The sequence below is a fragment of the Coregonus lavaretus genome (assembly GCF_964263955.1).
Source record: "Coregonus lavaretus genome assembly, contig: HAP1_SCAFFOLD_444, whole genome shotgun sequence".
NCBI lineage: Eukaryota > Metazoa > Chordata > Actinopteri > Salmoniformes > Salmonidae > Coregonus > Coregonus lavaretus.
Genome location: NW_028159442.1, coordinates 3,074 through 15,000, shown reverse-complemented (window position 1 = coordinate 15,000; position 11,927 = coordinate 3,074). Strand labels below are relative to the sequence as shown.

The 11,927-nt window shown below is 47.3% G+C and overlaps 1 protein-coding gene across 2 annotated transcripts in view; it reads left to right on the top strand.

Annotated features, from left to right (window-relative positions):
• The window catches only part of atp6v1h (ATPase H+ transporting V1 subunit H), a gene marked incomplete at its 3' end in the record, with an annotated part of 50,611 nt that extends 44,222 nt beyond the window's left edge, over window positions 1-6,389 (top strand). For both annotated transcript variants that reach the window (XM_084197159.1, XM_084197158.1), the window contains 2 exons: window positions 4,859-5,037; window positions 6,260-6,389. In XM_084197159.1, the coding sequence (XP_084053285.1) occupies window positions 4,859-5,037; window positions 6,260-6,389 (309 nt within the window). The remainder of the gene's footprint in view (window positions 1-4,858; window positions 5,038-6,259) is intronic.
• Window positions 6,390-11,927: the final 5,538 nt, after the last annotated feature.

Here is an 11,927-nt window from a genome sequence, read left to right as displayed (position 1 = left end):
TGTGTTGCTGTTAATAAAAATAGACATTTCAGCTGGCCATCTATTTGGAGAAAAAAAATCTGAATATACCTCAAGCCCCACTAGAGGAAGTGTTTTATTCGCCTGTCAGCAAACAGCAGAGGAAGATGCACTGCCAGGCTCTCTCTTTTTCATTTCAACCATTTTATGCCAATGAGGTATTAAGTGCCTTGTACAGAAATCCACAGGAGCTGATTTGATCCCTTTCTACTGTAGTTTTCTGCCCCCCTCACTGTAGAACCTTTGACCCACATTTTCTATTTAACAATTGCTTCTGGTGCTATCCCTGAGATCTGGAAGGCAGCGCATGTCCTCCCCCTTTACAAAGGTGCGGATCATTCTGACCTGGATAACTACCGCCCAATCTCTAAACTATCTTGCCTTAGAATCACTGGCAAACTCTCAGCTAAGAACTTGTTTTACTTCAAATTATATTCTTAATGTGTATGAGTCTGGTTTTAGACCTGGACATGGCACCGTTTCAGCAGCTACGCTTGTCTTAAATTATGTGTTAAATTGCTTAGATCATAGGAATCTAAGCAATTGTACATAACTTTAATGCTACCGTCTCTTATGACCGAAAAGAGCTTCTGGATATCAGAAAAGCGATTACTCACGTCCAACTTGACAAAGATTTTTTTCTTTAACCAGTCGGACGCGAAGGATATAATGTTGCTCCCAGACAAGGCCCAAATCCCCGTCATTCGCATGAAGAAAATGAGGGAATACAGGGGGCGGAGATCAGGGTGCCTTGTGAGAATTAGTCGGCGAGTGGGTACCTGCCTCTACCATCCGTTCTATTGGCCAACGTCACTGGAGAATAAACTGGATGAGCTCCGTTCCAGACTATCCTATCAACGGGACATTAACTGTAATATCTTATGTTTCACCGAGTCGTGGCTGAACGATGACACATAATACACAGTTGGCTGGGTTTTCCGTTCATCGGCAGGACAGAACAGCTACGTCTGGTAAGACGAGGGGTGGGGGTGTGTGTCTTTGTCAATAACAGCTGGTGTGCGATGTCTAATATTAAGGAAGTCTCGAGGTATTGCTTGTCTGAGGTAGAGTACATCATGATAAGCTGTAGACCACACTATCTACCAAGAGAGTTTTCATCTATATTTTTCGTAGCCGTCTATTTACCACTAAGACCGCACTCAACGAGCTGTATAAAGCCATAAGCAAACAAGAAAATGCTCATGGATGATGTTTGCTTATGGTCTTATACAGCTCGTCTTAGTGCCAGCACCAGCTGCTTACAAGCAGGAATCAGATGACACAGATGCTATGCTACAGGACTGTTTTGCTAGCACAGACTGGAATATGTTCTGGGATTCATCCAATGGCATTGAGGAGTACACCACATCACTCACCAGCTTCATCAATAAGTGCATCGACGACGTCATCCCCACAGTGACTGTTCATACATACCCCAACCAGAAGCCATGGATTACAGGCAACATCCGCACTGAGCTAAAGGCTAGAGCTGCCGCTTTCAAGGAGCGGGACTCTAACCCGAAAGCATATATGAAATCCCGCTATGCCCTCCGACGAACCATCAAACAGGCAAAGCGTCAATACAGGACTAAGATTGAATCGCACTACACCGGCTCTGAAGCTCGTTGGATGTGGCAGGGCTTGCAAACTATTACAGACTAGAAAGGGAAACCCAACCGCGTGCTGCCCAGTGACGCGAGCCTACCAGACGGGCTAAATGCCTTTTTAATGTTCGCTTCAAGGCAAGCAACACTGTAGCATGCATGAGATCACCAGCTGTTCCGGACGACTGTGTGATCACGCTGTCCGTAGCCGATGTGAGCAAGACCTTTAAACAGGTCAACATACACAAGGCCGTGGGGCCAGACAAATTACCAGGACGTGTACTCCGAGCATGCACAGACCAACTGGCAAGTGTCTACACTGACATTTTCAAACTCTCCCTGACCGAGTCTGTAATACCTACAGTGGGGAAAAAAAAGTATTTAGTCAGCCACCAATTGTGCAAGTTCTCCCACTTAAAAAGATGAGAGAGGCCTGTAATTTTCATCGTAGGTACACGTCAACTATGACAGACAAAATGAGATTTTTTTTCCCAGAAAATCACATTGTAGGATTTTTAATGAATTTATTTGCAAATTATGGTGGAAAATAAGTATTTGGTCAATAACAAAAGTTTCTCAATACTTGCAATGACACAGGTCAAACGTTTTCTGTAAGTCTTCACAAGGTTTTCACACACTGTTGCTGGTATTTTGGCCCATTCCTCCATGCAGATCTCCTCTAGAGCAGTGATGTTTTGGGGCTGTCGCTGGGCAACACGGACTTTCAACTCCCTCCAAAGATTTTCTATGGGGTTGAGATCTGGAGACTGGCTAGGCCACTCCAGGACCTTGAAATGCTTCTTACGAAGCCACTCCTTCGTTGCCCGGGCGGTGTGTTTGGGATCATTGTCATGCTGAAAGACCCAGCCACGTTTCATCTTCAATGCCCTTGCTGATGGAAGGAGGTTTTCACTCAAAATCTCACGATACATGGCCCCATTCATTCTTTCCTTTACACGGATCAGTCGTCCTGGTCCCTTTGCAGAAAAACAGCCCCAAAGCATGATGTTTCCAGCCCCATGCTTCACAGTAGGTATGGTGTTCTTTGGATGCAACTCAGCATTCTTTGTCCTCCAAACACGACGAGTTGAGTTTTTACCAAAAAGTTATATTTTGGTTTCATCTGACCATATGACATTCTCCCAATCCTCTTCTGGATCATCCAAATGCACTCTAGCAAACTTCAGATGGGCCTGGACATGTACTGGCTTAAGCAGGGGGACACGTCTGGCACTGCAGGATTTGAGTCCCTAGCGGCGTAGTGTGTTACTGATGGTAGGCTTTATTACTTTGGTCCCAGCTCTCTGCAGGTCATTCACTAGGTCCCCCCGTGTGGTTCTGGGATTTTTGCTCACCGTTCTTGTAATCATTTTGACCCCACGGGGTGAGATCTTGCGTGGAGCCCCAGATCGAGGGAGATTATCAGTGGTCTTATATGTCTTCCATTTCCTAATAATTGCTCCCACAGTTGATTTCTTCAAACCAAGCTGCTTACCTATTGCAGATTCAGTCTTCCCAGCCTGTTGCAGGTCTACAATTTTGTTTCTGGTGTCCTTTGACAGCTCTTTGGTCTTGGCCATAGTGGAGTTTGGAGTGTGACTGTTTGAGGTTGTGGACAGGTGTCTTTTATACTGATAACAAGTTCAAACAGGTGCCATTATTACAGGTAACGAGTGGAGGACAGAGGAGCCTCTTAAAGAAGAAGTTACAGGTCTGTGAGAGCCAGAAATCTTGCTTGTTTGTAGGTGACCAAATACTTATTTTCCACCATAATTTGCAAATAAATTCATTAAAAATCCTACAATGTGATTTGCTGGATTTTTTTTTCCTCAATTTGTCTGTCATAGTTGACGTGTACCTATGATGAAAATTACAGGCCTCTCTCATCTTTTTAAGTGGGAGAACTTGCACAATTGGTGGCTGACTAAATACTTTTTTTCCCCACTGTATGTTTCAAGCAGACCACCATAGTCCCTGTGCCCAAGAAAGCGAAGGTAACCTGCCTAAATGACTACCGCCCCGTAGCACTCAGGGACTATGGTGGTCTGCTTGAAACATAGGTATTACAGACTCGGTCAGGGAGAGTTTGAAAATGTCAGTCGGTAGCCATGAAGTGCTTTGAAAGGCTGGTCATTCAACACCATTATCCCAGAAACCCTAGACCCACTCCAATTTGCATACTGCCCCAACAGATCCACAGATGACGCAATCTCAATCGCACTCCACACTGCCCTTTCACACCTGGACAAGAGGAACACCTATGTGAGAATGCTATTAATTGACTACAGCTCAGTGTTCAACACCAAAGTGCCCACAAAGCTCATCACTAAGCTAAGGACCCTTGGACTAAACACCTCCCTCTGCAACTGGATCCTGGACTTCCTGATGGGCCGCCCCCAGGTGGTAAGGGTAGGCAACAACACATCCTCACACTGATCCTCAACACGGGGGCCCCTCAGGGGTGCATGCTTAGTCCCCTCCTGTACTCCCTGTCCGAACGGTTTGGCCTGCAAACTATGACCCCTCTATGGAAAGATGTGACTCACTCTCAGGAAGGTGTTGTCCGTTCTGCTTTACGACCTCCACAGCACAACCCATTGGGCATGGCACTGCCACATTCTCATTGGTGCCCAAAAGAGAATAAAAGTCATCTTGCACATTCAGCAGGCTCTGGTGTGAAGTAGGCTTTTAGAAGTGCCCCCTTTATTGTATTACTACTTAGCATTAATGCTGATCCTTTTCCCCATTCCTATCAATAAAATAATTGTATTAAGTCATACACAAGTTTTACTGTGAGTTAAGTTTCAAATGCATTCTGTCATGATGTGATAGGAATTTTAACATTGCTATTTTTTAACACAAACCATTTGTATTTTTAATCAAACATTTGATTAATAAAGTATTTAATCAGTCGTCTTCCTCAAATGAAGGGGATGATGAGGGAAGGAATCTGATTTCATTGGTCCTCAACTCGTGGCTCAGATACTTAGTTCAGGATAAATAGAGTTAGCCTGCCCGGGAGAAGGTTTGTTCTGAAGGATTTGTTGCCATAGAAATGTACCTGGCTAAAGGGTGAGCAACTTTCGATGTGCCTGTTATCCAGAGTTGAACTCAGTGTTGACCAGAGTTACCTTGCTAACTCCTCAAACCACATATGTAGTATAGGGCTCTGGAGAAGTCGAGTGAGACCCATCAGGAGTATGCTCTGGCCGTGATACATATTCATATTATTCCAGAACCTGTTGGAGAAGTCAGCGGAGAGGGAGACCCGTCAGGAGTATGCTCTGGCCATGATCCAGTGTAAGGTTCTGAAGCAGCTGGAGAATCTGGACCAGCAGAAGTATGATGATGAGGACATTACGGAAGACATCAAGTTCCTGCTGGAGAGTCTGGGAGAGAGCGTTCAGGATCTCAGGTAGTTTACCTCTGACCCCTAACCCTAACTTCTCCAGGTCAGAACCTATACCTTTACAGTGCATTCAGAAAGTATTCAGACCCCTTGCCTTTTTCCACATTTTGTTACGTTACAGCCTTCTTCTAAAATGGATTCAATAAAACATGTTCCTCATCTATCTACACACAATACTCCATCATTTCAAGTTGATAGACATATACCTTATTTCCATAAGTATTCAGACCCTTTGCTATGAGACTCGAAATTGAGCTCAGGTGCATCCTGTTTCCATTGATAATCCTTGTGATGTTTCTACAACTCGATTGGAGTCCACCTGTGGTAAATTCAATTGATTGGACATGATTTGGAAAGGCACACACCTGTCTATTTAAGGTCCCACAGTTGACAGTGCATGTCAGAGCAAAAACCAAGCCATGAAGTCGAAGGAATTGTCCGTAGAGCTCTGAGACAGGATTGTGTGGAGGCACCTCTGTGGAGATGGGAGAACCTTCCAGAAGGAAAACCATCTCTGGAGCACTCTACCAATCAGGCCTTTATGGTAGAGTGGCCAGTTTCTAAACCTGTTTTTGGTTTGTCATTATGGGTTAGTGTGTAGATTGATGAGGGGGAAAAAACAATTTAATCATTTTTAGAATAAGGCTGTAACGTAACAATATTCTGGAAAAAGTCAAGGGGTCTGAATACATTTACATTTACGTCATTTAGCAGACGCTCTTATCTACTGGAAGCCAGTGGAGTGTGCGGGGGAGCGGGGTGACGTGAGAGAACTTGGGAAGGTTGAACACCAGACGGGCTGAATACTTTCCTAATGCACTGTGTATATAGGTTCTAACCCGGAGAGACAGGTAACGTTACTGCTAACCTCAGCTACACTAGCAGGCATTATTGTGCTGTTACTTTAACCTGGAGAAACGAGGCTGTTCTGCTAGGCGGTATGCTAGGCGGTATGCTAGGCGGTATGCTAGGCGGTATGCTAGGCGGTATGCTAGGCGGTATGCTAGCAGAACAGTTCAGGGCTTTACTGTGGAGATCTCTTAAACCACACTGGACCTGTCCTGGACTGACCTCTGATCAGTACCCCTCAAATTGATCTCTCCAGAGTCCAGACAGACAACAGGTCAACGTCTCTCTATATTAAGACTGTTGGACTGCGGCTGTTCTTCAACTAAGTTCATCTGCTAGTTTATTTACTTGTTATTGAAGCTTGTTTTCTCTCTCTCAGTTCGTTTGATGAGTACAGCTCAGAGCTGAAGTCTGGTCGCCTGGAGTGGAGCCCGGTCCACAAGTCTGAGAAGTTCTGGCGGGAGAACGCCGTTCGCCTCAATGAGAAGAACTACGAACTCCTCAAGTAAGCATAGAGCACTCTCTACCTAGTGTGGATGGTCAGTAAGACACAGAGCACTACCTAGTCTGCACTACCTAGTGTGGATGGTCAGTAGGACACAGAGCACTACCTAGTCTGCACTACCTAGTCTGCACTACCTAGTGTGGATGGTCAGTAAGACACAGAGCACTACCTAGTCTGCACTACCTAGTGTGGATGGTCAGTAGGACACAGAGCTCTACCTAGTCTGCACTACCTAGTGTGGATGGTCAGTAGGACACAGAGCTCTACCTAGTCTGCACTACCTAGTGTGGATGGTCAGTAGGACACAGCACTACCTAGTCTGCACTACCTAGTGTGGATGGTCAGTAAGACACAGAGCACTACCTAGTCTGCACTACCTAGTGTGGATGGTCAGTAAGACACAGAGCACTACCTAGTCTGCACTACCTAGTGTGGATGGTCAGTAAGACACAGCACTACCTAGTCTGCACTACCTAGTGTGGATGGTCAGTAAGACACAGCACTACCTAGTCTGCACTACCTAGTGTGGATGGTCAGTAAGACACAGCACTACCTAGTCTGCACTACCTAGTGTGGATGGTCAGTAAGACACAGAGCACTACCTAGTCTGCACTACCTAGTCTGCACTACCTAGTGTGGATGGTCAGTAAGACACAGCACTACCTAGTCTGCACTACCTAGTGTGGATGGTCAGTAGGACACAGAGCACTACCTAGTCTGCACTACCTAGTGTGGATGGTCAGTAGGACACAGAGCACTACCTAGTCTGCACTACCTAGTCTGCACTACCTAGTGTGGATGGTCAGTAAGACACAGAGCTCTACCTAGTCTGCACTACCTAGTCTGCACTACCTAGTGTGGATGGTCAGTAAGACACAGAGCACTACCTAGTCTGCACTACCTAGTGTGGATGGTCAGTAAGACACACAGCTCTACCTAGTCTGCACTACCTAGTGTGGATGGTCAGTAGGACACAGCACTACCTAGTCTGCACTACCTAGTGTGGATGGTCAGTAGGACACAGAGCACTACCTAGTCTGCACTACCTAGTGTGGATGGTCAGTAAGACACAGAGCTCTACCTAGTCTGCACTACCTAGTGTGGATGGTCAGTAGGACACAGCACTACCTAGTCTGCACTACCTAGTCTGCACTACCTAGTGTGGATGGTCAGTAAGACACAGAGCACTACCTAGTCTGCACTACCTAGTCTGCACTACCTAGTGTGGATGGTCAGTAAGACACAGAGCACTACCTAGTCTGCACTACCTAGTGTGGATGGTCAGTAAGACACAGAGCACTACCTAGTCTGCACTACCTAGTGTGGATGGTCAGTAAGACACAGCACTACCTAGTCTGCACTACCTAGTGTGGATGGTCAGTAAGACACAGAGCACTACCTAGTCTGCACTACCTAGTCTGCACTACCTAGTGTGGATGGTCAGTAAGACACAGAGCACTACCTAGTCTGCACTACCTAGTGTGGATGGTCAGTAAGACACACAGCTCTACCTAGTCTGCACTACCTAGTGTGGATGGTCAGTAGGACACAGAGCACTACCTAGTCTGCACTACCTAGTGTGGATGGTCAGTAAGACACAGAGCACTACCTAGTCTGCACTACCTAGTGTGGATGGTCAGTAAGACACAGAGCACTACCTAGTCTGCACTACCTAGTGTGGATGGTCAGTAGGACACAGCACTACCTAGTCTGCACTACCTAGTCTGCACTACCTAGTCTGCACTACCTAGTGTGGATGGTCAGTAAGACACAGAGCACTACCTAGTCTGCACTACCTAGTGTGGATGGTCAGTAAGACACAGCACTACCTAGTCTGCACTACCTAGTCTGCACTACCTAGTCTGCACTACCTAGTCTGCACTACCTAGTGTGGATGGTCAGTAAGACACAGAGCACTACCTAGTCTGCACTACCTAGTGTGGATGGTCAGTAGGACACAGAGCTCTACCTAGTCTGCACTACCTAGTGTGGATGGTCAGTAGGACACAGAGCTCTACCTAGTCTGCACTACCTAGTCTGCACTACCTAGTGTGGATGGTCAGTAGGACACAGAGCACTACCTAGTCTGCACTACCTAGTGTGGATGGTCAGTAGGACACAGAGCACTACCTAGTCTGCACTACCTAGTGTGGATGGTCAGTAAGACACAGAGCACTACCTAGTCTGCACTACCTAGTGTGGATGGTCAGTAAGACACAGCACTACCTAGTCTGCACTACCTAGTCTGCACTACCTAGTGTGGATGGTCAGTAAGACACAGAGCACTACCTAGTCTGCACTACCTAGTGTGGATGGTCAGTAAGACACAGAGCACTACCTAGTCTGCACTACCTAGTGTGGATGGTCAGTAGGACACAGAGCACTACCTAGTCTGCACTACCTAGTGTGGATGGTCAGTAAGACACAGAGCACTACCTAGTCTGCACTACCTAGTGTGGATGGTCAGTAGGACACAGAGCACTACCTAGTCTGCACTACCTAGTGTGGATGGTCAGTAGGACACAGAGCACTACCTAGTCTGCACTACCTAGTGTGGATGGTCAGTAGGACACAGAGCACTACCTAGTCTGCACTACCTAGTGTGGATGGTCAGTAGGACACAGCACTACCTAGTCTGCACTACCTAGTGTGGATGGTCAGTAGGACACAGAGCACTACCTAGTCTGCACTACCTAGTGTGGATGGTCAGTAGGACACAGAGCACTACCTAGTCTGCACTACCTAGTGTGGATGGTCAGTAGGACACAGAGCTCTACCTAGTCTGCACTACCTAGTGTGGATGGTCAGTAAGACACAGAGCACTACCTAGTCTGCACTACCTAGTGTGGATGGTCAGTAAGACACAGCACTACCTAGTCTGCACTACCTAGTCTGCACTACCTAGTGTGGATGGTCAGTAAGACACAGCACTACCTAGTCTGCACTACCTAGTGTGGATGGTCAGTAAGACACAGAGCACTACCTAGTCTGCACTACCTAGTGTGGATGGTCAGTAAGACACAGAGCACTACCTAGTCTGCACTACCTAGTGTGGATGGTCAGTAGGACACAGAGCACTACCTAGTCTGCACTACCTAGTGTGGATGGTCAGTAAGACACAGAGCACTACCTAGTCTGCACTACCTAGTGTGGATGGTCAGTAGGACACAGAGCACTACCTAGTCTGCACTACCTAGTGTGGATGGTCAGTAGGACACAGAGCACTACCTAGTCTGCACTACCTAGTCTGCACTACCTAGTGTGGATGGTCAGTAGGACACAGAGCACTACCTAGTCTGCACTACCTAGTCTGCACTACCTAGTGTGGATGGTCAGTAAGACACAGAGCTCTACCTAGTCTGCACTACCTAGTCTGCACTACCTAGTGTGGATGGTCAGTAAGACACAGAGCACTACCTAGTCTGCACTACCTAGTGTGGATGGTCAGTAGGACACAGAGCACTACCTAGTCTGCACTACCTAGTGTGGATGGTCAGTAAGACACAGAGCACTACCTAGTCTGCACTACCTAGTGTGGATGGTCAGTAGGACACAGAGCACTACCTAGTCTGCACTACCTAGTGTGGATGGTCAGTAGGACACAGAGCACTACCTAGTCTGCACTACCTAGTGTGGATGGTCAGTAGGACACAGAGCACTACCTAGTCTGCACTACCTAGTGTGGATGGTCAGTAGGACACAGCACTACCTAGTCTGCACTACCTAGTGTGGATGGTCAGTAGGACACAGAGCACTACCTAGTCTGCACTACCTAGTGTGGATGGTCAGTAGGACACAGAGCACTACCTAGTCTGCACTACCTAGTGTGGATGGTCAGTAGGACACAGAGCTCTACCTAGTCTGCACTACCTAGTGTGGATGGTCAGTAAGACACAGAGCACTACCTAGTCTGCACTACCTAGTGTGGATGGTCAGTAAGACACAGCACTACCTAGTCTGCACTACCTAGTCTGCACTACCTAGTGTGGATGGTCAGTAAGACACAGCACTACCTAGTCTGCACTACCTAGTGTGGATGGTCAGTAAGACACAGAGCACTACCTAGTCTGCACTACCTAGTGTGGATGGTCAGTAAGACACAGAGCACTACCTAGTCTGCACTACCTAGTGTGGATGGTCAGTAGGACACAGAGCACTACCTAGTCTGCACTACCTAGTGTGGATGGTCAGTAAGACACAGAGCACTACCTAGTCTGCACTACCTAGTGTGGATGGTCAGTAGGACACAGAGCACTACCTAGTCTGCACTACCTAGTGTGGATGGTCAGTAGGACACAGAGCACTACCTAGTCTGCACTACCTAGTCTGCACTACCTAGTGTGGATGGTCAGTAGGACACAGAGCACTACCTAGTCTGCACTACCTAGTCTGCACTACCTAGTGTGGATGGTCAGTAAGACACAGAGCTCTACCTAGTCTGCACTACCTAGTCTGCACTACCTAGTGTGGATGGTCAGTAGGACACAGAGCACTACCTAGTCTGCACTACCTAGTGTGGATGGTCAGTAGGACACAGAGCACTACCTAGTCTGCACTACCTAGTGTGGATGGTCAGTAAGACACAGAGCACTACCTAGTCTGCACTACCTAGTGTGGATGGTCAGTAGGACACAGAGCACTACCTAGTCTGCACTACCTAGTGTGGATGGTCAGTAGGACACAGAGCACTACCTAGTCTGCACTACCTAGTCTGCACTACCTAGTGTGGATGGTCAGTAAGACACAGAGCTCTACCTAGTCTGCACTACCTAGTCTGCACTACCTAGTGTGGATGGTCAGTAAGACACAGAGCACTACCTAGTCTGCACTACCTAGTGTGGATGGTCAGTAGGACACAGAGCACTACCTAGTCTGCACTACCTAGTGTGGATGGTCAGTAAGACACAGAGCACTACCTAGTCTGCACTACCTAGTGTGGATGGTCAGTAGGACACAGAGCACTACCTAGTCTGCACTACCTAGTGTGGATGGTCAGTAAGACACAGAGCACTACCTAGTCTGCACTACCTAGTGTGGATGGTCAGTAAGACACAGAGCACTACCTAGTCTGCACTACCTAGTCTGCACTACCTAGTCTGCACTACCTAGTGTGGATGGTCAGTAGGACACAGAGCACTACCTAGTCTGCACTACCTAGTGTGGATGGTCAGTAAGACACAGAGCACTAACTAGTCTGCACTACCTAGTGTGGATGGTCAGTAAGACACAGAGCACTACCTAGTCTGCACTACCTAGTGTGGATGGTCAGTAGGACACAGCACTACCTAGTCTGCACTACCTAGTGTGGATGGTCAGTAGGACACAGAGCACTACCTAGTCTGCACTACCTAGTGTGGATGGTCAGTAGGACACAGAGCACTACCTAGTCTGCACTACCTAGTGTGGATGGTCAGTAGGACACAGAGCACTACCTAGTCTGCACTACCTAGTGTGGATGGTCAGTAGGACACAGAGCACTACCTAGTCTGCACTACCTAGTCTGCACTACCTAGTGTGGATGGTCAGTAGGACACAGAGCACT